Consider the following 25382-nt stretch of genomic DNA (forward strand, 5'->3'; position numbering starts at 1 on the left):
GGGGGGGGGGAGGAGGGGGGAGAGGGAGGAGGAGGAGAGGAGGAGAGTGTCGTGTGCTCTTTCCGCCGATTGGGATTACCGTCAGGGTGAAGAAGCGCCGCGACGTCCGCGGTGTTCTTAGGAAGAACCGTCGGAATTTCGGCTCCGAGGCTAGCTCCGAGTGGCGAACAGCGTGGCAAAAAAAACGCCGTCTAATTTCCATTTCGAGCGCACCATCCTTAGGGGCGTCCTCGCTGCCTTTCCTCTCCTCGTCGCTGTCTGCCTTACTCGAACATGGCTTACCGCGCTCTCAACCAACGAATACCCCATCTGCGTCGGCTACCCGTCGTAGTCAGCCGTGCCCATGCCTCCACCTCCACCGCCCCGGCCCGTCCTGATCCTTCTTCCTCATCTCCCGCAGTGAAAGAAGACCGCATTGATCCCAAAACGCTCGTGCTCGGGCCACAGTCACCGCAGCGCATGGAGGCGCGCTATCGTCATATCGAGTCCGACCTCCTTTACCTGCTGTATGACCCGCACATGCCCGCCGACCTCCCGGATCCAATCGTGCACATCCCACTACCCAACCCTGACAACCCATACGAAGCAAATCGACATCTCGTTCGACCAAAAGGCGGTCATCTCCTGCGACCAAATGCGAAGCCTGTCAGTCCTTTCACACTCCCCAAGCTGCAAAAGATCGTCTTCCACTCGTATGTCAAGGAGGCTGCACACAACAAGTCCGCACTTGTGCCTGCGATCGCCGCTGCCCGCGCCATAAGCGGGAGCACCCGGGAGGGGGGCAACATCCCCGGACTATCTGGCGTACAGCTTGTCTACTCGCGGCGGAGTTTGCCTACCTGGCGCCTTCGTGAGGGCGTCGCAATAGGCGTCAAAGTAGAGATGCGCGGCGAGCAGATGTGGGCGTTCCTCAACAGCCTCATCGAATTCGTCATTCCTCGTATGAGGGACTTCAAAGGCTTTGCACTCCCCACATCCTCCTCCAGTCCCAACACGCCGAACAACATTTCCGGCACGGTTAGTGTCGGCTTCCCACCTACGGCGATGGGCCTGTTCCCCCAGATCGAGATCAACTTTGACAACTACCCGAGGATGTACGGTTTCCATGTCCAGTTCGTCACGGACCAGCGAGGGAAGGGAGCCCAGGACAGGGCAAGGCAGCTGATGAGCGCGTTCAGGATTCCGTTCGTGAGACGGTGAGGCTGGAATGTACGCGAGCGACGTGGCAGGGCATGTAGAGCAAGCATAATCCAATCACTGTTTGTTTACCGTCGCTGTCTGACCGCATGCAGTAAGCTCTCCACGTTGAACACGGCTCATTACGCCGTCTCGAACCAGAAGAAGATTTGGCAGTTGACTGTGACGCCGATCAGCATTCCCAGACACAGCAAGCTCTGAGACACCGTTCTGCTCAACCCTTCACACCTTGGTCACCCTCATATACCCCACCCCACCCTTCATCCTAACCGTGCTTCTCCCCGTATCCAACCAACTTCTTTCGCCTCCTTGCGCCTCCTACGCTCTTTGGCACCCGTTTTTCCTCTTGCAGTGCTGCCCATCCCTATCACTCCTTTCGCACTTCCCCTACTCCTTCTCCCACCGTCTGTCCCACATCTGCTCCATAATACTGATGACGCGGTTTAACACTGGATACTCGGTGCTCTATCCCTGCTGGAGGGGTACCTTGCCAGACCCGGAGGAAGACACCCAGGTAGCAGACTATGCTACGGTACGCTTTTCCGACTTCATTCTGAGCTTTGCCCGACTGACAGGTATTCTGATGGGCTGAAGTACATGGATTTGTACGCCTACGAAGAGCAGAAGACGCTCTTCCCACCCAGGCAAAAACAGTTCGACCCTCAAGCACAAGATAGCGTCATATATGCGCCTGATAAAGTACGCATCTCCCTCTCCCATCTCTGCTGAGCTGAACCGAGCAGGCGGTAGATCTCACAGCCATGTGGGCACGGCTTGAGCGGGAGGAAGAGCTTGCCGAGCCGTGTTACTTTTCTGGCACGGCGGACAGCTCTTTCTCTTTGTCGAACGAGGACTCTCTCGAATACCTTTTTAGCGAGTCGGGGGATGATGCCATGGACGAGGATCAGGTTAGTGTGCATCTCAGGATTGAAGGTATCCTCTGATGTGCGATAGGATTTCCTCCTTCATGACTTGCTGAACGACACTGAGTATATGGCCGCCTGCCAAAATTTGTCATCAGCCCCACCCCTGTCCTCGGCTGGCGACCTTTCTGCTTCCTCTATCCAAGACATGATGGTCGTGGAGGTCCTACTCGATTCAGATTATATAGGCGACCAGACGATGGTGGATAGCGACCCAGACGGCTTGTCACCTTCGGGCTCGTCCGGGTCGTCTGGCACTCTGCTTTCGGCCCTAGCCTCGCCATTCGTCCCATCATTCCTGAAATCTGCAGGTGGAGAAAAACACGGTGCCCAGTTCCTCAATCAGGTCAATTATGCACTCACGTCAGGAGAATATGAAGATTTTCCGCACGGTTTTTCTCTTTCATGTTCGACAGACTACTCCGCCTTGCCTACACCAGAGGAGGCTTCATTCCCCAAATTCCTGACGCACGAGTACGACGGAATCCACGACTCGGCCACATCTTTGTTCAAGTCCTTGCCGCAAAGCTCACCTCCTCGCATTCCCGGGATGAAGTCGGCGCGCATCAAGAGCATGGGCGTGTCTTTATCTGACGTGCCTGTGCTCTCGTCACCGGAGAAGAGCCATCTTGGTGCTCGACGCTCTGCGCGAAAGATCTCGACAGGACCAGTATTCTAATAGTCTGCGGGCATTGTGCCTGCAAACATGCAAGACTTCTCTTCACACACAAGCTTCTTCGATAGGGAGCACGCTCCCTCTATACCCTTCCAGCACACAGCTGTTCGTTGCCGCCTCCGTGGGGACGAACATGTCCCCTCGCGTGTTGCACACTGTCCGGCTCCTTTCTTATCACATTCTTTACGCTTTCGTATCTACATTGTTCTCCTAGTAGCAAGAGTAGTCTTGTTCCTTGTATGATCGACCCCTTTCAATCTCACCTCGTTCTCACAGCCGTGTTTTTCCTAGCTCACGAAAGAGCTATACCTTCCTAGATATCCCCCGCAGAGATGGCCAACTCGCGTGCTCTAGACATCGTCTTCGAAACCAAGATCCATCACTCTGCCCATAACGTCCATAGCTCCTTCATGCGCCGAGACAAGATTGTGTCCACCGTACCTTCGTTCGAGTAAGCGACTCGCACAGGAATCCGAGGAGAACACATACAAAGTGTTAAGGAAAAACACCGGCCCCTTCCCTTCCGTCCTCTCAAAACTGCGAATCGTCGCGAATCCCGGAACAGAAGCCTCGTTCACCAAGCTCCTCCTGAGCTCCCTTCGTTCTCTATCGTTCCTCTCCCAGTCGGCTTTCTCTCCCTCGCTCATCGATTGTTCTTGTACTTCAGAGAACGGCCGCGGGGGAAGGAGAGGTTCCATGAGGCTGTCGAACAGGTGCACAGAGTGAGAGTAGGGGATGTCCTGATCGTTCTTGGCGTGCATGAGCAGCACGGGGCTGGAGATCCCGCGCAGTGCTTTGTAGGAATCGAACCTGTCGATTAGGTGCGAGAGGTACCATTCTGAGGAATTGTGAGTGTGGGTAGACCAGGAAGGGAGAGGGTCGCACTCTCAAGCCCGGGGAAGAGGCGTAAGGGCCGTATAAGGGGGATAAACTTGAAGATCGTGTATGTTGATAGGAGCTCTTCGAGTGACTCGAACGCGGCTGCGAGGACGATTCCTCGGGGTCGAATGCCTGTATTGCGTACATGAGGTTAACAAGGGCTCCCTTGACATATGCAACAGTGTTTACCTTCGCTCTCCAGCTCGGCAGCTAACTGGCTCACCACGCCTGTGCCTAGACTCTGGCCCATGAGCACAACCCGCCCTGGATCCACCCTCATCTCCTTCGTCACCCAGTCCCACGCCGCCCTTGCATCCCTCGTAAGTCCAGCCTCGCTCGGCTTCCCTTTGTTCTCGCCAAACCCGCGGTAGTCGATCGTCACGACGTTGACGTGGAGTCGCGTGCTAAGGGCGGAGTAGAGGGACACGCGGAAGGGCGCTGCTCGAGAACCCGCGTTGCCGTGCATGTATATGACTGTTGGGCGTTGGGCGAGAGCTTCCGCTTGTGCAAATGGAGGGAGCGGGGAGCGGGGGAGGATGGGGTATGGAGTGTACCTGTGGTAGTAACTGTCGGGGAGAACATGCCAGGCACCGATGGTGTGGTTGTCCGAGGTGGTGAGGTCAAACGTGTAAGTCTTGAATGCTTCGTTTTGATCAGTGAACGTACTTTTTATATATAAGGGACGTACGTGCTAGACCGTATCGCACTGGGTCAGAATAATCGGCCCATAACGGCCATTTCGCTGCATGCAAGAACAACGCTCTATCTCCTGTCAGTCGTTGGTGTTCGTCCTCTTCGGTAGACTCACTGTCGCTGTACCCAAGGCGTCGCGAACAATAAGAGTGCAAGAAGGTATATGCTGACGCTTCCCAGTAAGGTGGTGTTACCTCGGAGGAGTATGCGGTCCATCCTTGACTGGTGGTGGTGGTAAGGGCAGACGACCAAACCTACGGCACACACTCTATATAGTTCGGCTGGGCTGTACATGCCGCCAAGCACTTTCAATTATAATAGCAGATTGCAGACTTGTTCATGTTAGTAACATTGATCTTCACTTTGTTTCCTGGATATGTTGATACATCGCACCCTTGTACTGATACCAACAGGCCACACACTACTTCTCGAGATCCTCCAGCTCGCCATACGATACGTTCCCAATCTTCCTCACCTTGTCCATCACCTTCATAATCTCGATACTCTCCTCTACAGTACGAGAAGCGTCAGAAGATGCTACAAGAAGCGTAGAGGCACTCACGGTGCGGCATGATTGGGTTCTCGAGCTCACCCTTCGAGATGGAGCGGGCAACAGCGTCGGCCTCCCAGTGCATACCCTGCCCGGGGATGTGAATTTGATGTTTCACGTGTGCTTCACCATGCATGTGTACAGTGTATGACGAAGGTCGGGACAGAGGGTGAGGGATATAGACATTACCCTACAGTAACAGACCGGTCAGATGGGATTACGTCCGATTGTAACGAACATACCTTCTCGCCGTATAGGATCAACGCCCACTCCTCAGTCCTCCCGACCAAGCTTGTGCAGCATGTGCTCTGGAAGCCCAGCTTATCCCACTTCAGCACGACCGTGTCCTGCTCATCTACCCCCGTGAGGGGGGAGTTGACCACACTGGCAGTGACGCTCGGCGGCGTGAGTGTGTTCTCCGGGTTTCGATAGAACAGGATGAAGCACCAGAGGATGGGATACACGCCAAGATCTAACAGTGCACCACCGCCTTGCTTGGGGTCGTAGAGACGATGAGCTGCCGAAGCGGGAGCTTGAATGCTGAAGTCGGCGAAGGTACGGTAGATACGTCCGAAGGGCATTTGGGGCGAATTGAGCTGAGTCTGCAGGTCGAGGATACTGGGGAAGAAACGCGTCCATTGGGCTTCCATCAGGAACAGTTTCTTTTCCTTGGCCAAGGCGCAGAGGTGCTCAGTCTGAGCCGCGTTGAGCGTGACTTGTGAAACTCAGCACTACGTTATGAAAACGATGAGAACATAGACGACTCACAAGCCTTCTCGCAAAGTATATGCTTCCCAGCCCGCAGCGCCGCTAAACATGTCTTATAATGGTCGCTGTGGGGGCTACCGACATAGACCACCTCTACGTCCTTGTCTGCCAGCAAGTCCGCATAGCTCCCATATGGCCTCACGGCCCCCGTCGTCTGATACTGTGCGACCTTGAGGTCCGCCTCAAAGTCCTTGATAAACTGGTGCGCCTTGTCAATTGACGAGGAGGACGCGACGGCTACAAAGGTGTGGGAGACGTCGGTCACCTGCCTCGTCGAGGGCGGCATGAGGATGTCTTTCGTGAATATGTGCGAGATCCGGCCCGTGGCAAGGATGCCCCACTTGAGATTGAACGGCGTTGTCATCTTCGGACTATAACTTCACGATTGTCTGCAAATGCGGGGCAGGATACTGACTGGGTATGCCCGCTGGCGAGAAATGGTCGTGCTTATATCCCTGGCTCCAAGGGACGAGTGCCAAATCCAGCATAGTGTGGAGGCTTCCGAAGTAATTCCAGGACTAATGTCGCACCGACATGCCGACAAATTCAGTCATCGACCAATGAGGAGGAAACTGTTGAGAGAAATTCGTGTCCGATGATACCTTCATGTTAGAAACCGAAGTGCATTGTGATGGTGTCTGTGGAGAAATGAAGTGCGGCTGACCAGGGAACGTCCATTTGAAATTTCCAAATGGGGTAATAATGACTACGATCACACGATCAAACAAAAAACCTATTCCTTTTTGTTAGAGACAACATCAATACACTACATGGATTATAACATGCCCGCAGTGAAATAACCCTTCGAAACTTCAAGAAAACGCACAATCTGGGGATTCAAAGAGGTATTTCCTCCCCTTCTTCGCCAGTCCCAGTGCCTTCAACCGGCACCGGAACAGGCTCATCAATGCTCAGACCAGTCCGCACAAGATCTTCCTTGGATGCTGAAATTTCGGTCAAGATGAACGATGACAAGTTAGGATCTGCCCAGTACGTTGCATGGGCCTGTACGGCGTTGTTAGAAGAATGCACACAGTCATTAGGAGAGGTGGCTTACGCTGATCATCTCGAGATACTCGCTCATATTGCTCTGCCGCGGCAGCACGTAATCCAATGTCCCGTGTGGGTTGAGCGCCTTGAACCGCTTCTCCGCCCGTTCTTTGCGCCGTTGTGCTATAACCTCGGGTGAAGGCGCCATATCAATAGCGCTGATTGATTGTGCACCTGCTGGCTCTCTTTCTTTTTTTTCCGCCTCCGCTGCTGCTGCTGCCGACGAGATCCAGACAGAGAAGGGGATAGCAAAGCTGTTCAGAGATGGAAGCGTCGGGAACGTTGGAAGGGGAGGGAAGGTGGGTAGCGTCGGCAGAGAGTCCTTGAATCGTGAGAGGGAGTTCGTGACCCCATCCATGATGCCGCCGATTATGTTGGGAACAGCTGAAGGTGGACGAGTGCGACCAACACTACACACTCTCATCAGGGGCGTCAAAGTTGAAATCATGATGAAAGGCTTACTCCGCATCCACGCAGGGATTGACAAGATAGGCCACGCTATCAGACGTCAATGATGGTTCGGGAATATAGAGCAACATCAACGTACGGATCGGGCGCATTGAAGATGTTGTAGATGGCGTCCACCGCCAGGCAACCGAACTTGCCAACCTTGTCCAGTGCTACATCCGGCTCGGCATCCTTGGTCCTTTCCCTCCCTCGTCTGGCAATCAACTGGCTTTGGTACACATTCATCAAGATGCCGAGCGGAGACCCAAGCATGAATAACGTGCTGGTATCGAAGATGAAGTGATTTTTGGGGATCGGATCGCCGAACTCGTACTGCTTGGTGTAGGTCGGTTGGTCAGAAAGGATATGAGCTGCGAGTGCGGCACCAAGTGAATGGGCAACTATATGCACGCGGCCGAATTCGAGGAAGTCGGGATGTCGTTCGCACCATAGACGGTAGGCACGATTGGCTTGAGCACACACCTGGAGATCGCTAAACAACCAGAAAGGGACAAAAAAGACGCGGTACATACCGCGTCCACCATGCTGTACCGATGGTCTGACATGAAGTACGGTATGTCGATCAACTGTGCTTGATTTAGCATCGGACAATGGCAAAATTTGCAAAAGTGACTGCTTACAACGTTATTGGTCATGTCCCTCACATAGGGTATGCTCCCCTTGATCGTGATGTCTTCGACGGTGAAAGCGTTGTCCAGTCCATCTTTCTTCCTTGCTTCTTCCTCTGCTTCATCTATTTGTATATTTGCACGCCAGAGTATGGGCAAGAATTGAACGCGGTGAGAGCGCAGTACTGAGGACAGAGCCGGACTCAGGGCTTGTTTCCTGGGAATGCCATTGGACACTTGATTTATATCATGAAAAAAGGTAACACACCTGGCGACGCCCCGGATGATATTAACAGCATAGACAAAGTTGAAAGCCTCCCACGATGCGGCTAGTCCCTGCCCAATCCCATGGATGACCAGAATCAGGTCCGTCACTTTGTCGCTTCCCTCTTTCTCCTCATCCCCCGCTTCCGGCACCGCTTGTCCAAGCGTCTCCATCGCTGCCTGGTCTTCGAGAGATCCACTCTGTGCACGCGAGCTAGTGCGAGAATGGTTGGTCTTGGTAGCACGTTCAGCCGCGTCATAACCACGATGTACGACGCTTGTACCAGGAGGCATTGAGAACATTGCCGTCAGAGCCGGGAGGGCGCGTGCGAGTGCCGCGGGGTAGATGTATGCGCTGGTGCTGGTTTGAAACAGGACTACCTGACCTGAGGGGAGGCGATATCGGAGTTTCGCTTGGGCTTCTGAGCCGAGGGAGATGGAGGTTTTCAGTTCGGCCGCGTATGAAGAGAGATAGGGCTTGATCGTTCGATAGGCTTCTTCCAGACCATCACATAGGGCATATTCACAAGGTTGGTGCTGGATGGTAGATGAGTATGAGAGAGAAAGGGAAAGGGTCAACACGACGCACGGTGTTGTACATCCATGTGGCTCGTCGGACAAGGATAGGCGGAGTTGATAGTCTCCAGAAGACCGAGAAGAGCTACTTAAGAGTGAACATGTGTCCAAGTGGTGAGAAATTATAAGGCGAACCGTGAGCGTCTTGATGTCCACCTCGAATAGGCCATCCCGACCGACTGGAATACCCCGAGGGCGATCAAGGGTTGGTGGTTCAGCACCAGCAGTCTTGTTCTTTCCCTTATCCTTATCCTTTCCGCTATCCTTCTTCGTCTCTTTCTCCCTCTCTTCTTTATCTATTGCTGCACGTTCCTCTGCGGGAAGTCCGTTCCATGCCTCCTCGCAGAGCCGTGATTCCTCCACCGTAAGGGCATCCCATGACTGAAACACAAGTTAAACATGAAACAAACTTGTGTCTAAAGCAGAACATACAGTCGTTGGAGAAGATACGGGCGAGTCGGGGAGGGCAATGTGAGAGCTCCCCAGGTGTATCCATCTGACGACGATGGGCGGCGGTTCGGTGGGCGAGCCCAGTTGCCCAGTTTCCCAAAGAGTGGGAGTCGGTATTCTGTCTCCTTCAATGTCAGACATGTATTCTAAGGTGCAGGTTGTAGTAGAGCAAGGAGTTTTGATACAAAGTCAAGCCTAAAGGTCGAAATCATAAATACGTGTCGTGTGTGCGTTTGAGTTACATGTTGATTGTTCTATTTGGTTGGTTCACTATCCCCGCACCGGCTCAGAACGTGTCATCATTGGGCCGCAATTTGATTCCGCACTTTCACATGCACTTTCACATGCACTCATCAATTCAGAGGTACGTGGCGGCACACCTCCTTCCCACCACCAGCACACTAGTGCAACAAAAGCGTTGAATTGTTGGAGATCCAATGTGCTTCGGGTTATGTGACCTGGTGAACCCGACAAACCGTGGATGAGTCACGATTATCACGTGATCTCAAGCATGTGACAGGGAGTCATGCTTTGTTTTTACCAGCATCGCCCGGTGGCTGCTTTATTTCTCCAACTTGCGGAATGAGTCTTGTATCAAGTGACCCAACCTTGTGAGCCCATTTTGTACTTCGTCGCGTATGGCTGAGATCTCACGTAACAAGATGGATGGTGTGTCCACAAGGCGGCAGTATTGTCTTGCCGCAATGTGCCGTCTGTTCTGTCGAACATTACTGGATTGCCTGTTATGACCCTCACGCCCAGGTTGTAGAATGACTCTACCAGCCTGCCAATGTGCACAGTCACTTTGTGCGAGTTCTGTCACCTAAATGGACGATATCTGCTGCAAAAAAGTCCGCCGGGAATGGCTCCTCCTAGATTCCAGTCCATCGAGCCAGACTAAAACGCACGCTCCTCATCGATGCACGGAGTACGAGTCTCGATTTATTCAACCCGACCCCCACGGGCATCGAGCAATACAGTGTCCTTCCAAGCCACACGGAAGCCGAACACGGACTTGCTACTTCAGTCTCGATCTGCCTCTGACGTCCTTGTGCTTGGCCACCTGTGCCACATCCTCGTCACTGGCGTTGAGACTGACGGGCGGAGGAAAACATTCTGTTCCAACCCATCACTCGAGCAGCAGATGACTCCAAGTTCCGGCACAACATCGGACGGGCATTGTGGCATAGGGATGCGTGTTGGTGGCTGGAAGGACCCAACGTACCGCCAAGCGAGGGACGCCAGGGCAAGGTACGGAAGGCACTGTCCAGGCACTCTGTGCTCCACACCACATACATTCCGAAACCCATTCTCCAGCGGATGGCTGGCAGGGTAGGCTCGTGAGCCGTGGGCTTCGACGTACGTGTCACATCGGACCTTCTTTAATTTACCCCATAGGTCTTCGAGGCTAGACTGAGATGGGGTCAAAGAGGGGGCTGGTAGGGGTCGACGACGTCTACCGTTCATTTGACCCTGGCTCATCGTTCTGTTTCAACCAACCTAGGAACATACCAGGAACAGCCTAGTGACTGTGCACAATCTTTCGATGTTCTCGGTCCGAGCGGGGCTTTCCCAAATCGAGTATGGCTTGATTGATCGTTTATTTGGGGGATATACAGATGGTACGCTTTGTTTGTTTACACCGATTCCGAAAAGTTAATGTCACTAGTTTGACCATCCTGGTCAGAGGGGAAGACCCTGCTTTCAGGGAATAGTAAAAACACATTCTGGAGCTGACTCTTGCCATTCAGCAAGATAACGAGAGTGGATATCCATTCGTCCGTCCTCAATGCCTCTTTTCGTCCATTTGGATGAACCAGCCACGTTATCGGAACACGTCTCAGTCTGTTGGTCCTCTTGCGCATTGAAAAGCTGCTTCGGGTGGTTTCAGCTCATCGCTCGCAAGGTCTTGGACGGCTCTCGCTTTCTCGGCATGTACAAATGTATGGAGAGCCTGTTTCACGAAGGTCAGCCTAGGTCTCGATATGACGAGCAGAAGCATACTAGCTGGATCACGTTGGCTCCAAGATGGCTTCCCAACCACATTGCGCTTGTCTTTTCTGTGGCAAATGGCTGACCGGGTGCCTGCCACAACCATATAAAAGTCGGATGCCTCTGGCACGGGATTTAGCCGAAAGGGATCCACGTTCGCTTACTCCCCTATCGACTGTCCCGCATTGTAGGAGAGTCGATATGCTCTCCCTTACTTCTCTCGCGATCCTTTCAACCGCACTTCTCATTCACGCCCAAGATTGCACGCCTGGAGGCCCAGCTATCATCACCACAGACCTTCCCGATCCCGCTGGTCACGTCTTCGTCGATGCTCTCCTACCCGGAACTGTTACCTTCCAGACATGCTTGACCGCCCCGATCCCTCAATGCGTTGCAATCTGCAGCGCGGCCGGTACAACATACACTGCCGTTGCTGAGGGCGGTGCGATTTGCGTCTGCACGGACACGTTTGACGCGGGTGCCGATCTTGGTGCTGGTTCCGGCGGTTTCTATCCCACTGACTCATATACGGTGTACAATACGTGAGTCTGTCGCTGTTGGATTTCCGCAATGACTGAGGCTCTGTTAGGGCTGATGCCGTCGCACTTGGTGGTGGTGGAGGTGCTGGTTCCGGCGTCGGAGCGGGTGCTGGCGCTGGTGCCGGTGCCGGCACAGGTGGCGATGGCGGCGCTGGTGCTGGTGGTGGTGCTGGTGCCGACACAGGCGGTGCTGGAGGTGCTGGTGCAAATGGTGGGGGCGGCGGCGCTGGTACAGGAGCCGGAGCCGGAGCCGGCGCTGGTGACGGAGCTGGTGCTGGTGCTGGCGGCGGTACAGGCACTGGGGGCGGAGCTGGAACTGGCGGTGGAGCTGGTTCCGGCGACGCTGGTGGTGGTGCAGGAGGAGCCGGCACAGGCAGTGATGGAGCTGCTGGTGGTGGTGGTGGTGGTGCCGGTGGTGATGCTGGTGCTGGTGCTGGTGCTGGTGCTGGTGCTGGTGCTGGTGCTGGTGCTGGTGCTGGTGCTGGTGCTGGTGCTGGTGCTGGTGCCGGTGACGCTGGTGGCGCCGGTGGTGATGCTGATACCGGTGGTGATGCTGGTGCCGGTGGTGATGCTGGTGCTGGTGCTGGTGCTAGTGCCGGTGACGCTGGTGGTGGCGATGGGGGAGCCGGAGCCGGTGCTGGTGCTGGTGCTGGTGGAGGAGCAGGCGCAGGCGGCGATACTGGAGCAGGGGGTTCTGGCAGCGGGGATAATGGAGGGACGGGTGGCACCGGTGGTGCTGATGGCACTGGCAAGGGTGGGGAAGATAATGGCAGTTCCGGTGGTAATTCGTCGCCCACCTCCACGAATGCTGCAGCACCGACGTCGACGACGACTGACGGAGCCCCAACCGGAACCTCACTTCCTTCCGGATTCGTTGAGGTTGGCTGCTTTGCCGAACCAACTTTCAACGGAGTTGTCCTCCAGGCCCTCACAGGCTCTGCTCAAACCGCCGGCGATCTTACTGTGGACAACTGCGTCTCAACCTGCGCTGGTCAAGGCTTCGCATTTGCCGGTGTGGAAGACGGAAGCACATGCTTCTGCGGCAACTCGGTCGAGGGGGCTACCCCAGGTGATGGCTGCGACACCGCCTGTTCCGGCGATGACGCTCAGAACTGTGGAGGCTTTGCCCACTTCAAACTTTTCGCTGCTGCTAGGATCGCCCTCCCCATTGACATCGATCCTTTTACCGGCCAAGATATGCCTACTGATCCCGCCGTGACCGGTACTGTGATTGCTACGTCAACATCGGACACTTCATCACCCACGAGCACTGACACCGGCTCGTCCACCGGTACCGATACGGGGCTGCCTACATCCACTGGGACTGACACGGGGACTGCTACTGGCACTGCTACCTCAACCTCTGCTTCTGCTACCTCGACTGGCGCCTACACGAGCGGGGGATGCTATGCTGAACCCAACCAGAACGGGGTCAATCTTCAAGCCCTCACAGGGGCATCTGCTCTCAATGTCGCTGGCCTTACCGCCAACCTCTGCGCCAACCTCTGCTCAACTCAAGGTTTTAGCCTAGCTGGTCTCGAGGCCGGGGACGCTTGTTTCTGTGGTGATGAACTCGAAGGCGCTACAGCCACCGATCCCAGCAACTGTAATATACCCTGTGCAGGCGACGACACGGAAATCTGCGGTGGAATTGGCTTCCTTAGCCTCCTCGTCGCGCCAGGTGCCTCGGTCAACATTCTCCCACTTACTGGTCAGACCCTTCCCACCGACCCGATAACAGGTTCCATCGATTCAACCATCAGCCTGACCGTGACCACTGATCTTCCCACCAACCTCCCAACTATCACCGTTTCGGACGGAATCACCGTTACCCTGGGCCTGCCCACCGGTGTCCCTACAACGACAACTCTGGTCACCACTGACACTTCGGCACCGACCACGGACACTTCGGTGCCAACAACGACCACAGACACTGCTGCTCCGACCACAGATACATCTGCTCCAACGACGGCCACCACGACCACCTCGGCGGCACCCACCTCCACGCAAGGTAATCAGGGATTCACCCTAGCAGGATGTTTTAGTGGTATCCTGGACGGCATCCCAGTACTCGGCACCCTCACACAGAACCTGCCTCTTGTCGACCTAACGGCTGATGAGTGTATCAATGTCTGCAATACTGCGGGTCAGACCCTGGCCGGCATAAGCGCTTCGGGCACCTGCTACTGCGGCAGCCTTCTGAACGGTGCAGTTGAGGTTCCTGGCCAATGCGGTCCTTGCCCTGGTGACGGTACTCAAGTCTGCGGCACAGTCGGCGACGCGATCGCCCTCTACGAAAGCCCCGATATCAACGGTGGTCTACCAACTGCACCGCTCGTTACTGCAACTGTTTCCAATACGCTCAGCGTTACCGTCGTGCCTCGCGCCACATTGGCTATGCCTATGAAGATGCGTCACGATTTCGCCCCGCGTGGCCGTGGCTGGTTCGGGCAGGCATAAAGTCTCAACAAACGAATACACGAAGGACTTTCGTTGCCCCTTTCTCATTTTGAACCCTATGACTCGGATAAATCACCTCTTTGAACGATTCTAACTCATTACAAATGAGTCTATGCTGTTTCGGTCGTTGGACTTCGACTACAAATGTAGTAGGAGCTGCTGTATCGCTAGTTGCCTGGAATATATGAACAGATCAATCCGGCCATCTCGTCGTATTTCTCTAATGCCGGAAGAACTATAACCAGTCGGTGACAATCAATAAATACCGAATTTGCCTGGGACTTGGCGCGGAACCAATTGTCAACCTCCATATTCCCTACGATCGTTTGTTGACTTGGTGGGTGCCTTAATTTGACATCTTCCTGCTCCCCCTTCACCCCCATCCCATTCGTTCTCAAGGATCACCCTTTTCACAATGAGATCGCCATTTGGGACGACGATCGACAGTGATCTTCATATCAACATTGCAATTGGCTTCTTCGTCTTCATCGCCTTCGTCAACATTATTGCTGTGGGCTACCAGGCAAGGATAATCTTCCCGCCAGCACCAGTAGAAAGGGTCTATAGTGTGTTTCACTGGTCATATCAAAGGAAATATAAGGCTGATATACATACGTGCAGCCTATGAGGGGCAAGATCACCCAAGGGAGTTGCATCTCGACCTCGGCGAGCCAGTGGCGCTCACCGTCGACGATGCCGAACATTTCCAGCTCGCTGCACCAGAAGCAATGTCTGAATGGAACTCAATATTTCCTCCTGGGCGTGGATTCATTCATCTAGGTCCGAACAAACGGCGGTTTGGGACGAGTATGTTCCACCAGGTGCGCCCGCCCACATCGACACGCATGCTTTACTCATGTAAAGACAGATTCACTGTCTCGATATGATTCGTACTGCACTTCTATCGGGATCGACCACAGATCATATCCATCACTGCTTCAGCTACCTGCGACAAATGGCATTGTGCCATGCTGATCTCACCCTGGAAGAGGGCGTGCCAGCGCTGGGGCTCGACCCTACCGGGGAGCTGCCTGTTGATGGGCTGGGAATGACTCATACGTGCAGGGACTGGAGCAAGGCATATACGTATCTGACGGACGAGTATTTCAACTACAAGGAGTGGAGAAAAACGCACAACATCACAGCTCTATAGTGGCGGCGAGCCTGAGAGGGCGCTTTCTTTCTTTTGGGTGTGGATGAAGACTCATATTTATCGCTATCAATTTCGGCATACCATCTTTGATTCGTTACCCTGAGCTGTACGTTTGATGTATATTGGTGTTATTATTAGTGCCAAGGGGTCAACAGCCCAAGCCCGAAAATCTCGTGTGGGGAGCCCCTTTCCTTATTCAGTTATTCACCCACATCAGCGAACATCAGCTCACCTTTTCTTCGGAATCAATTTCAACACAGTTGAGAGACTTACTAAACAGGGCGATTCCTTGATGAATTCATTTGCGCCCGATCATCATTCCAGTTGCACACCGCCTCCTCAGGTACAACTTCGTCGGTCGTCTCTATGATCTTACCACTATCTACCACTTTCCTGGTTCACAAGAACGGTCAATCCTAAGATGAAATTGCCGTTTCTGGCGCCAACGATCGGCAGCGATCTGCAAATCAAGATCGCAACGGGCTTCTTCTTGTTCATCGTCTTCCTCAATACCATCGCAATGGGCTACCAAGCCCGGTTGATATTCCCGCCTAAACCAGTAGAAAAGGCTTACAGTGCGTTTTGTGTCATCATCCGAAAGAAACCTCGAGGCTGACATATCAAAATAGCGTACGAAGGCCACGACTACCCAAGAGAGCTCCACCTCGATCTTGGCGCGCCAGTGGCGCTTACTGTGGACGATACAGAGCACCTTCAAATTGCCACACCAGAAGCAGAGGCAGAATGGTATTCGATAATGCCCCCAGGATACGGGTTCATCCATCTTGGACCGAATAAGCGGCGGTTTGCGACGAGTATGTTCCATCAGGTGCGTCCCTGATTACCTTTGAAGGTTGGTGTCACTCATAGAGAGCTGTAGATTCACTGCCTAAATGTAATTCGAAATGCAATCTTAGCCGGGGCGAGCGGGGACCATGTCCATCACTGCTTCAACTACCTACGACAGATGGCACTGTGCCACGCCGATCTTACCCTGGAAGAGGGTGTGCCAGAGCTGGGGATCGACCCGACTGGGGAGCTGCCCGTCAACGGAGTTGGCATCACACACACGTGCAAGGACTGGAGCAAGGTGTATACGCATCTGGCAGATGAGTATTATAATTTCAATGAGTGGAGGAAAACGCACAATGTCACGTCGTTCTAGAAATGGAAGGGTGCTTTCTTTCGTTGAATCGTGAGGAGTTCATGTATTTCATTATTCATTTCGGGATATCACTTTTTGGGTCGATCTGTACATTGATGTATCTCGATGTCGTCGTTAGATATTTTCTGGCTGGCGTTCTGAGAAAGCATGGGAACGAGGAACTGTGCACCAAACCAGTAGGTCCAGCAGGAATTGACACATTCTTCTCGGTATTTTCTGTCACTGTCAATTGAAGAAAAGTAACATCTCAACTCCCAGCTCATTAGGCGCTATAAATGAGATTATTTAACAATATTAATTATAATTGTCAGGGAAATAATCCGTGACCATCACCGGAGCGGAAGCAGACGCGTCTCCAGAATCTCATCATGATGCTAGCGCGTCTCCTAGCCCCTGGTGCGCACATCGCCCCCGCTACCGCATACATACCATCGCGCATCGCATACCACATCTCTCCTAGTCATCACCCCTCCTCATTACTATCATCACTATCATTATTGTTGTCATTGTCACGCCATTCTGTTTTGCGGAATTCAGCATTGTCTGGCCCTTATTCATGCCCCTCACTGCGGACGTCTCAAGTTGATATCCTGGACGTGATCTTGTGGAAAGATGGGGAGTCAGACGGTGCTCGCAAACTACGTACGCGCATTGCCTTTCCTCAGGAGACAGCCCCTGAGCTGAGAGATTTCAGCAACTGGCGGACTTACTGGGAAAGGGCGCGTCGGGGCAGGTCTATCGTGAGCCCAACTCCTCCTAACCACGGATGTTTGCTGAAATGGACGAAGGGGCTCTCAATTGGACGACGGGAGAGACTGTCGCTGTCAAGCAAATCTCGTTAGCCAATATCCCTAAGACGGAACTCTCTGATATCATGGTGCGCGTTCTGGACTTCTCACGCTTCATGGGTGTTAATCGCGAATCAGTTTGAGATCGATTTGCTGAAAAACCTACATGTGAGTTACGCAGTTTGACGAGGGGACGCACACGAGTGACCATTACGTATTTACAGCATCCGAATATTGTGCAGTACAAAGGATTCGTCAAAACACGAGAGTTTCTCTACATCATTCTTGAGTGTGTATACCTCCTTTCGTAGTTTGCTCAACGACTCATATCCCACAGGTACTGCGAAAATGGTTCCTTGCACAACTTTCTGAAGAAGTTTGGGAAATTCCCTGAAAACCTCGTAGCGGTGTACATCTCCCAAGTCCTGGAGGGACTCGTCTACCTCCACGAGCAGGGTGTGATTCATAGGGATATCAAGAGCGCGAACATCTTGACGAATAAGGATGGAAAGGTCATGTTAGCGGACTTCGGTGTCGCTGCCGTTGGAAATCAGGAGAATCGCGCTGCGGTAGTCGGGTCACCATATTGGAGTGCGTCACATCTTGCACGCCGAACTCTAGGCTCTGACTCCATCCTCAGTGGCGCCGGAGGTCATTGAGCAGTTAGGTGCAACCACTGCCTCGGATATCTGGTCGGTGGGCTCCGTCGTGGTCGAACTTCTCGAAGGCAAACCGCCGTACTATCATCTTTCACCAATGCCGGCCATGTTTCGCATAGTACAAGATGACTGTCCGCCAATCCCCGAGGGCATCTCTCCCATTGTCAAAGACTTTCTTTACCATTGCTTCCAGAAGGACCCAAATCTCCGCATTTCAGCAAAGAAATTACTTCGCCATCCATGGATGATGGCAGCTACGAAGAAGCGGGAGAGTGAGCGACAAGGAGAGGGTGGATTTGAAGATGCGGTGCAGAAGGTACAGGAGTGGAATGAAGCGCTCAAATGTATGCAAGGTTCCCATCTCTTTGAATGCATGTTGACTTGATTACAGCTCCGCCACGAAACACAAACCTAACATCGGGACGCCGCATATCTCGCATTATCGAGAGCAAGCGAGCAGACTCTCCAACTCCTTTCAAAGACCGAAGGGGTTCCAAGGTTTCTCCTCACGCGAGTGATTCGCCCACTCAAGCCCTCAAGGTCGGTTCTCCTGCTCATCCTATAACGATGGAGAAGTTGCGCGATCCGCCTGCGCTTCAGTCACCGGAAGAGCAAACAGACAACTGGGACGATGATTTTGAGGAGGATATCCCCCCGGCTAAACTTCATGCACTGGATAAAGTCGCCGATCCCTCCAAAGCTCTCATCCAGTCTCCTATCAAGCAACCTATTGTTGAATCCCGTCATCCGGACGATGACGCGACTATCAAACATACGCGCAATCCAGACGATGATCAGACGATTCGGCCAAACCGTTCTCCATCTGGATTTGCATCGCCTGCCCTTTCTCCATCCCCCCCATCGCCCCTAACACCTACCACTGCTCCAGCCAAGCTGGGGCCGATTGACGAGGACTACTCGGATCTTGTGGTAGAAGACGAGGACGAGGTAAACCTCATGCAGAAGGTGGCCAAACTTCGCATTACAAATGGCAAGGGCAAGCTTATGTGGCCAGAAGATATCAAGACGGTGGGCCTCGACGGCGGGTTAGCTGCAAAGACAGCGCCGTTGTTGAGCAGATCGGTCCGGCCGAGCATCTCCCCACTTGCGGATGCATTCGAGTCCCCAAATATCGTCAGGAGCAAGAGCTTCTCTGCGGGTTCGATGAGTTTAGGCAGGGCAACGGGACTGAAGAGCCAGTCAAGTAGGGAGCTACAGAAGTACTCGGAGAGCGAGGATGAGGATTATGATGATGTTTTCGGCAAGCCCGGCAACGCCAGTAAGTGCGGATGGCGTATCGACATTGGTTGTGCTGACATCAGACCAGATGCTGCTGGTGAGACTCTGAAGTTGAACACGCGGCTTTCGAACAGGTCTTGGGTACGTCCCCTCAACCCATGTCGTGATGGTCTCCTAACAAACCTGATACAGTTAGGTGATCAGGATGAGGACGAGGACGACCCTTTCGCGGAAGTAAAGCAACAACTCTGAAATTGATAGCAAATATTGATTATTGTCAGATTGATGAGAGCTTTGACGAGGTCGATCTTGAGTCCAACCTCATTCGCGACAAATATGCCCGTCTATGCGCGCAAGTGAATCAATTGATCGACGAACTCATTCCTACTGCAACGGAGAAGAAGTTGCGAGAGGCCCTTGATCAGTTGGTACGTAGTACGACTTTCCCAGGAGCGATATCTCATTTAAGGCGCGCATATAGCTCGCTATCACGGAGGAGACACCGGAGCTTCAGATGCAAGTTGTCTCAGCACATGGAATGCTTGCTATGCTGGAGGTTCTAGAGTCCAATCCTTCAAGAGATGTGGTACGACGGCTGTTGCATCTCATCAATACAGTACGCCGCATTTATTTGCCCGTGACATACTTCTTATGGCGTATTAGCTGGTGACATGCGACATGGGCATTCTGGAGAGTTTCTGCTTAATTGGGTAAGCACCTATCGTTGTAATTGACAGAAGCCGCTGATTGGGAATCAGTGGAATACCTGTCGTCATGTGTGAGATTGCTCTGATTGTGGTTGAACAGTGCTCACATGAAACTCAGCGTTCACGTCTAAGAAATTCTCTACTGAATGCCGGGTTGAGGCATCGAACTTCGTGCGGTCGCTTTGTACATCATCGCCCATGACATTGCAAATGTTTATCTCGTAAGCCCGCACTTGTTTTGAAGCGTTCCCATGTCCATATTTGTCAACAGCTGCCGCGGTCTCAAGGTTCTTGTTGACATCCTCGATGAAGACTTTTCCGAACAGCAGGATCTCGTAGTGCATGCCTTGAACGGTGTACGAAGCGTCTTCGAATTGCAGAGCCCAACGCCCAAAAATGACTTCTGCCGCATGTTCATTCGGGAAGGGTTGCTGGACCCTCTGACTTCGGCGCTCTTGAACATCATGAACGCGGAAGGCGAAGTGCCGAGCGACATGAAAGACAAGATATTGAATGTAATTTTAATCTTCTGCCAAGCTTCGCAGTCGGATGCGCATGTTCGCCAGGCACTCGGAACGAGAACCATCATTAGACGTACGTCGATCCTTTACATGGTGGTTCAAGTTCGTATTTTTGACCCATTTTCCAGGTCTTTTGCGGGCAGCAGAGCAAGTAGATGCCACACATGTTGTCACAGTGGTGAAGTCGATTCGGCATCTGTCCATGAGTCCGCAACTATTGGATGTGTTGCAAAATGCCAACACAATAGAAGTATTAATAAACATCCTGGGTGGACATAGTAAAGCTGGGGGAAGCACCGTAAGTCTATTCCCTTCAAATATATTTTGAACAGCGCACCTAAGACACGAAACAGGAAATCGAAAACCATATCTTCCAAACTTGTTTTAATCTTTGTCGCTTGAACAAGTCACGGCAAGAAGAGGCAGCATCTGCTGGCATCATTCCTCACCTTAAGCGCGTTGCCAAATCCAACTCGCCGCTGAAGCAATTCGCCCTGCCTATCCTTTGTGACCTTGCCAGCGCAGGGAAGAGTTGTCGCAAGCTCCTTTGGCAATACGACGGCTTACGGACGTACCTCAGTCTTCTCAAGGATCCTTATTTCCAAGTTACAGCTCTGGAGGCTATTTTGTCTTGGCTGCAAGATGAGACCGCTCGCGTGGAGGACGTACTCATTCATGGCAGCAACATCGATCTACTGCTGCAAACCTTCCTCACTGCGAAAGCGAATTATTTCGAAAATCTCTTAGATCCGTTCCTGAAGGTCATGCGATTATCTTCGGTTGTCACCCTCGGCCTCTCCAAAGGACCGCTTTTTGTCAGACTTCTTGACAAGCTGTCCCATGGTCGGCCAGTTGTTCGTATCAGCCTTCTCAGGATTCTCCGAGTTGCGTGCGAAGTGCAACCCGAGAAGGCTAAGAAAGACCTCGTGGACCGCTACAAGATCTGGGATGCTGTCGACAAGCTCAGCCGGGCCGACCCCGCCGTTCTGGTTCGTGAGCTGGCACGCGAAATCCTTCCCATTCTCCGCCCAGTATCACCAGCCACCGAACCACATGTGAACGGCAAAGCCGCCGTCTCAAGAGGGAAGAGTGTTCGAAGAGTTGCAAGCTCCGCAAACCTGTCGGCCTCTGTCGCCTCCAATGGTTCGACTGATGCACACTCCCAAATACCCCCTGTGCCTCCACTGCCCAAACCGCGTATTCGAAAGGCCCAGGGCCGGAATGCCCTACCATGGCGGGCGTAAAGCGCCAACAAAAGAACATCCTCTCGTTATCTTCTCCAACCGCGATTTCTAGTTTGTATTATCGCCGCACAGTCATTACCCGCGCATCACATACCAGTCCAGCTCATACCTCACGTCTTGTAATCTTATAGCATAAGAACGGTGAATTATACTATCTTTGAGGGCTTGAATATCGAGGCACGTGCGAGGCTCTGAGAAGTCAAGATGTCGCCACTTTATCCGCCATCCCTTGCGGTTTGTTATTCCGCCTACCTAGTCACGCCAACCAACTCTCTCTTATTCAAAAGTGCCAATGTCTGGTCAAACAGCAGGCCCATCTAGTCACCATTCGTTTCCTTCTAGACGTCGACTGCCATCTAATGGAAACACTGTGATCACGCCTGGCGGCTCGCGCGTGCGCGTGTCAAGCTTCAGCTCTGAGTACAGTAGCATGCGATCACCGGGGTACATACGCCCGTGTCTTCCTTGTAGCCCCTTCTGATCTTTCGGCAGCGTGACGTCCCCCGCTCCCCGCTGGGACGCAGATGGGCAGGTTATCTCCCCTCGCCCCCGATTGCATGAGCTAGCTCGAGAATCTGTCCCCTGGTTGCACAGTGCTCCGTCGGTGACAGGCTCATCACGCGCGACTTCACCTACTTCTGGCAGGCATGAGTGGGAGGCATCTCTCAGAAGAAGGGAGAAGGAAAAGATTAGGGAGAGGGAGGAACGTTTCTCAAGTCCGGCCAGAAATTGGGTCAGATGGATGCAGAGGATCGGGGCGGGCGGGCGCCTCACGTATGTAACGGTGGGCTCTGCCGCGCTCGTGCGGTGGATGATCGCGTTGGGTGGCTATTCAGGTGTGTAGACTGTTTCCCTCATGTGATCATATGTTGAGCTCTGTGTAGGGGAGGGCAACCCACCGATGCACGGCGATTACGAGGCCCAGCGGCACTGGATGGAGCTGACGTTGCACCTCGCTCCAGCGCAGTGGTACTACTATGATCTACCCTATTGGGGACTCGACTATCCACCTATAACAGCCTATGTCAGCTGGATATGCGGTTGGTTGTGCGTATTATTCAACGCTGAATGGGTGCTTCTCTGGCTCACAGTTCCCAGAGGTTCGCAGATCAACCCAGACTGGTTCGCGCTGGAGAAGTCGAGAGGGTGTGAGAGCCCCTCCAGCCGCGTGTTTATGCGTGCAACTGTGCTCGCTCTGGATCTTGCTATCTACATACCTTGCATCGTTATGTTCTGCCGACGTTGGTTCGCATATCGTTCCCTGCGAACTCAGGTGTCTACACTGCTCTCCTCTAGCACCATTCCGCTCACGGGATTCTCAGGAACTTGCCATCATCACTCTTCTTCTCCAACCTGCACTCATACCAATCGACCACGGTCATTTTCAATACAACAGCGTCATGCTTGGGCTCTCCCTATACGCTATATTATGCTTTCGAGAAGGAAAAGACTTGCTTGGTGCGGTTGCGTTTGTGTGCAGCATGACATTTAAACAAATGGCACTGTACTATGCACCAGCGGTGTTTGGATACTTGTTTGGAAAATGCCTCTGGCTCGGCTGGCAACAGGGGTGCGCCATCCTTGGAGGAAGTCAAGAGTCACGCTAACACGGATGACAGACGCGCTCTATTCATTGGTCTGGCAGTGGTCTCAACCGTAACACTTCTCTCAACGCTCCTTCCCTTCGTCCCCCCCCTCTCGCCCTTCCCTGATACACTCCTGCAAGTCGTCCACCGGATATTCCCCGTAGCACGCGGGCTGTTTGAAGATAAAGTCGCCAATTTCTGGTGCGCATCAGACCCGATCATTCACTGGCGCCGGCGGATGTCGAACGACATGCTGGTCCGATTCTCCGGGCTCGTCACGATTGCCAGCGCGGCACTTCCCATGCTACATCTTCTTCGCGTGAGTTGGACAGCGGGGGGCCGGCAGACACGGAACGTTCCCAGCCCAGCGCTGCATCTGCTCCCATGGGCGATGTACAATAGCGCTATGGCCTTTTTCCTCTTCTCCTTCCAAGTGCACGAGAAGAGCATCCTCCTCCCTCTCCTCCCTCTCACGCTTCTGCTCGGCGACAGAGGGAGTGAAGCTGAAGACGGGGACGAGACGTGGGAATGGGGCGTGCTGGTGAACAACGTGGGAGTTCTGACGATGTGGCCTTTGCTGTCGAGAGACGGGCAGGGGATGAACTATTTCCTTCTCCTGCTCCTGTGGAACTATGTGATAGGGTACAACCCCCTCCGGATCTCGTCAGGCTGGTTCCTCCGCCTGCTCAGTATCGTCCGTCCGTCCCTCCCCCTCTAATTGAGGCACTAACTAGTTCCCCCAGTCCTCGTATTTGCTCCTCGCCCTCCTTCACATCATCGAAATATTTTCTCCTCCCGCGCGATATCCAGATCTGTGGGTCGTAGCCCGCGTAGCCGTCGGATGCGGAGTGTTCGGGCTGTCGTGGCTCTGGGCACTGAGGAAACAGGTAGAAGTTGGCTGGGGGCTGGGAGGGTTCCAGAAGTCTGACAAGCCGAAGGGGACCGTTGGGAAGGAGAAGTAGCGCGATATGCGCGATCGTGCTGGCTTTGTTTTTGTGATCTTTTTGGGATACTGCCTGCGTGATGGCCTAATGCATTGATGTAGAACCGAAAAAAAATCGAAGCCCCGCCCGCTCGTTCTAGAGCAACGACGTCCCAGATCGCAGACTGGCCAGGTCTCCGATCCGAAGGATATGAATCATACATTCCTCGGCTCCGATCCTGAGTGAACAAGGTTTCGTATGAGTGGGGCGGGTGCCGGCGGCTCGGAGGTAGCTGTCACTCGGAGGGCAATGTTAGGGATCGAAGTCGTTTGTTGGAGATATCGGTCATGTTCGTCTGTTCCTCTGTTCGTCAACTCTTGATTCGAATGTTCGTGTATATGTGAGAGGTAGAAACAGAAAAAGGGAGATCCCGGTGTTGATGTTGATGACTACCAATAAAATGGCTTGTTCAGAGAGAAAAAGTTGTTAATCGCGCTGTCAGCCCACATCGGCCACCGTCGACTCGGAAAGAGCGGAAAATGCCGATCTGTGCCCCTGATGAATGAATGCTGTCGATCCCTGGCTGTGTCCAAGGCGTATCTCTGAATTATCCCAGTAGAGTGAATTATTACCCTTCTGTTTTTTTGTGCATTTGGTTACAGTCAGAGGAGGAGAATTGCACGTTGAACATCGATATCCACCTCCTCGACTCTACACATCCCTGGTCTATTCAGCGCGGGAGAAGCCTTGCGAAGCGTGTGAAATTGCACTGACGTATTCAGGCCAACTTTCTACAGGCACGGCACTACCCTGATCCTTCTACTCACTCTGCACATCGGAGGACCAACAGTCCGATCTCACTCTCTTGCAGCTCATCAGCGATGCCATCCCCAACATCCCCTCGCACGCGTTCGCGCTCCCCGACACGGACAGGCTACCCTCCGCCGTCTAGCTCAACATCCTACGTTTACCCGGTCCGGTCACTGCTGAGCAACATCCAACCTGCACCGGAGGTGGACACGGGTGACGGGCACATAGACACGAGGAGAGGGAGCGGGAGTGAGGACGCTGGACAGGCAAGCACTTCCCGCTCTGGGGCCCACGAACCTCCTGCGCGTGAGCAACCGCGACAAGGACCGTTCCTCTATCCCAGGGAGACACCGAGCGAACTGGGCGTCCCTTCCTCTTCCTCTTCGTCCTCTTACTTCGACCTACAACGCACGCGACATCGATCAGCGTCGATGTCCTCTCCCCCGACGTCAGAGGAGAAGCTTCCCGAGTCAGAGGAAGAAGAGACGCCCGGG

General features: G+C 53.4%; 10 protein-coding genes across 10 annotated transcripts; 7 read left to right on the forward strand and 3 right to left on the reverse strand.

Moving 5' to 3' along the window:
* Nucleotides 1-283: 283 nt before the first annotated feature.
* Nucleotides 284-1258, forward strand: DACRYDRAFT_21527 (ribosomal protein L5). The gene has a single exon (XM_040772434.1). It carries the CDS (start codon nt 460-462, stop codon nt 1198-1200), a length of 741 nt encoding a protein of 246 aa, XP_040630212.1. The 5' UTR covers nt 284-459; the 3' UTR covers nt 1201-1258.
* A 372-nt stretch (nt 1259-1630) lies between these two features.
* DACRYDRAFT_106478 (uncharacterized protein) lies at nt 1631-2799 on the forward strand (the record flags this gene model as incomplete). The annotated part of the gene is made up of 4 exons (XM_040768276.1): nt 1631-1729; nt 1792-1896; nt 1941-2105; nt 2152-2799. The coding sequence occupies 4 exons, from the start codon at nt 1631-1633 to the stop codon at nt 2797-2799; spliced, it is 1017 nt and encodes a 338-aa protein (XP_040630213.1).
* A 157-nt stretch (nt 2800-2956) lies between these two features.
* On the reverse strand, nt 2957-4584 carry DACRYDRAFT_78222 (alpha/beta-hydrolase; the record flags this gene model as incomplete). The annotated part of the gene is made up of 6 exons (XM_040776323.1): nt 2957-3237; nt 3286-3634; nt 3682-3807; nt 3865-4317; nt 4364-4437; nt 4484-4584. The coding sequence occupies 6 exons, from the start codon at nt 4582-4584 to the stop codon at nt 3147-3149; spliced, it is 1194 nt and encodes a 397-aa protein (XP_040630214.1). The 3' UTR covers nt 2957-3146.
* A 205-nt stretch (nt 4585-4789) lies between these two features.
* DACRYDRAFT_50407 (NADP-binding protein) lies at nt 4790-6050 on the reverse strand (the record flags this gene model as incomplete). The annotated part of the gene is made up of 4 exons (XM_040774987.1): nt 4790-4878; nt 4931-5108; nt 5161-5633; nt 5687-6050. 4 exons carry the CDS (start codon nt 6048-6050, stop codon nt 4790-4792), a joined length of 1104 nt encoding a protein of 367 aa, XP_040630215.1.
* A 473-nt stretch (nt 6051-6523) lies between these two features.
* Nucleotides 6524-9243, reverse strand: DACRYDRAFT_99599 (uncharacterized protein; the record flags this gene model as incomplete). Its single annotated transcript, XM_040777606.1, has 10 exons — nt 6524-6691; nt 6744-7146; nt 7199-7234; nt 7284-7666; nt 7717-7770; nt 7825-8029; nt 8081-8613; nt 8666-8737; nt 8788-9033; nt 9085-9243. 10 exons carry the CDS (start codon nt 9241-9243, stop codon nt 6524-6526), a joined length of 2259 nt encoding a protein of 752 aa, XP_040630216.1.
* A 3389-nt stretch (nt 9244-12632) lies between these two features.
* Nucleotides 12633-13283, forward strand: DACRYDRAFT_26687 (WSC-domain-containing protein; the record flags this gene model as incomplete). Its single annotated transcript, XM_040774287.1, has 2 exons — nt 12633-12871; nt 13031-13283. Coding segments are annotated over 2 exons (492 nt in total), but the record flags the coding sequence as incomplete, so codon positions are not given.
* A 1181-nt stretch (nt 13284-14464) lies between these two features.
* Nucleotides 14465-15319, forward strand: DACRYDRAFT_65535 (uncharacterized protein). The gene is made up of 3 exons (XM_040775787.1): nt 14465-14659; nt 14715-14914; nt 14962-15319. Exons 1-3 carry the CDS (start codon nt 14509-14511, stop codon nt 15244-15246), a joined length of 636 nt encoding a protein of 211 aa, XP_040630218.1. The 5' UTR covers nt 14465-14508; the 3' UTR covers nt 15247-15319.
* A 348-nt stretch (nt 15320-15667) lies between these two features.
* On the forward strand, nt 15668-16411 carry DACRYDRAFT_106484 (uncharacterized protein; the record flags this gene model as incomplete). Its single annotated transcript, XM_040768277.1, has 3 exons — nt 15668-15821; nt 15876-16075; nt 16127-16411. The coding sequence occupies 3 exons, from the start codon at nt 15668-15670 to the stop codon at nt 16409-16411; spliced, it is 639 nt and encodes a 212-aa protein (XP_040630219.1).
* Nucleotides 16412-17023: 612 nt separating this feature from the next.
* On the forward strand, nt 17024-21569 carry DACRYDRAFT_115509 (Pkinase-domain-containing protein; the record flags this gene model as incomplete). Its single annotated transcript, XM_040770019.1, has 18 exons — nt 17024-17053; nt 17106-17151; nt 17200-17288; nt 17338-17367; nt 17424-17488; nt 17537-17790; nt 17840-18202; nt 18250-19137; nt 19186-19238; nt 19290-19331; nt 19379-19525; nt 19579-19713; nt 19761-19807; nt 19856-19875; nt 19923-20025; nt 20076-20398; nt 20454-20623; nt 20679-21569. 18 exons carry the CDS (start codon nt 17024-17026, stop codon nt 21567-21569), a joined length of 3696 nt encoding a protein of 1231 aa, XP_040630220.1.
* Nucleotides 21570-22251: 682 nt separating this feature from the next.
* DACRYDRAFT_78232 (ALG6 ALG8 glycosyltransferase) lies at nt 22252-24117 on the forward strand (the record flags this gene model as incomplete). Its single annotated transcript, XM_040776324.1, has 6 exons — nt 22252-22405; nt 22454-22616; nt 22668-22842; nt 22892-23139; nt 23189-23849; nt 23890-24117. The coding sequence occupies exons 1-6, from the start codon at nt 22312-22314 to the stop codon at nt 24115-24117; spliced, it is 1569 nt and encodes a 522-aa protein (XP_040630221.1). The 5' UTR covers nt 22252-22311.
* Nucleotides 24118-25382: the final 1265 nt, after the last annotated feature.

The sequence above is a fragment of the Dacryopinax primogenitus genome (genome assembly GCF_000292625.1).
Source record: "Dacryopinax primogenitus strain DJM-731 SS1 chromosome Unknown DACRYscaffold_6, whole genome shotgun sequence".
In the NCBI taxonomy this organism is placed as follows: Eukaryota; Fungi; Basidiomycota; class Dacrymycetes; order Dacrymycetales; family Dacrymycetaceae; genus Dacryopinax; species Dacryopinax primogenitus.

What these genes read in the sequence shown, in the direction of transcription:
- DACRYDRAFT_21527 (XM_040772434.1), top strand. Translation starts at nt 460, where the DNA reads ATGGAGGCGCGCTATCGTCATATCGAGTCCGACCTCCTTTACCTGCTG.
- DACRYDRAFT_65535 (XM_040775787.1), top strand. Translation starts at nt 14,509, where the DNA reads ATGAGATCGCCATTTGGGACGACGATCGACAGTGATCTTCATATCAAC. An exon ending in ACCAGTAGAAAGGGTCTATA is followed by an intron (nt 14,660 to 14,714) that starts GTGTGTTTCACT and finishes ACATACGTGCAG; the next exon opens with CCTATGAGGGGCAAGATCAC. An exon ending in GGACGAGTATGTTCCACCAG is followed by an intron (nt 14,915 to 14,961) that starts GTGCGCCCGCCC and finishes ATGTAAAGACAG; the next exon opens with ATTCACTGTCTCGATATGAT.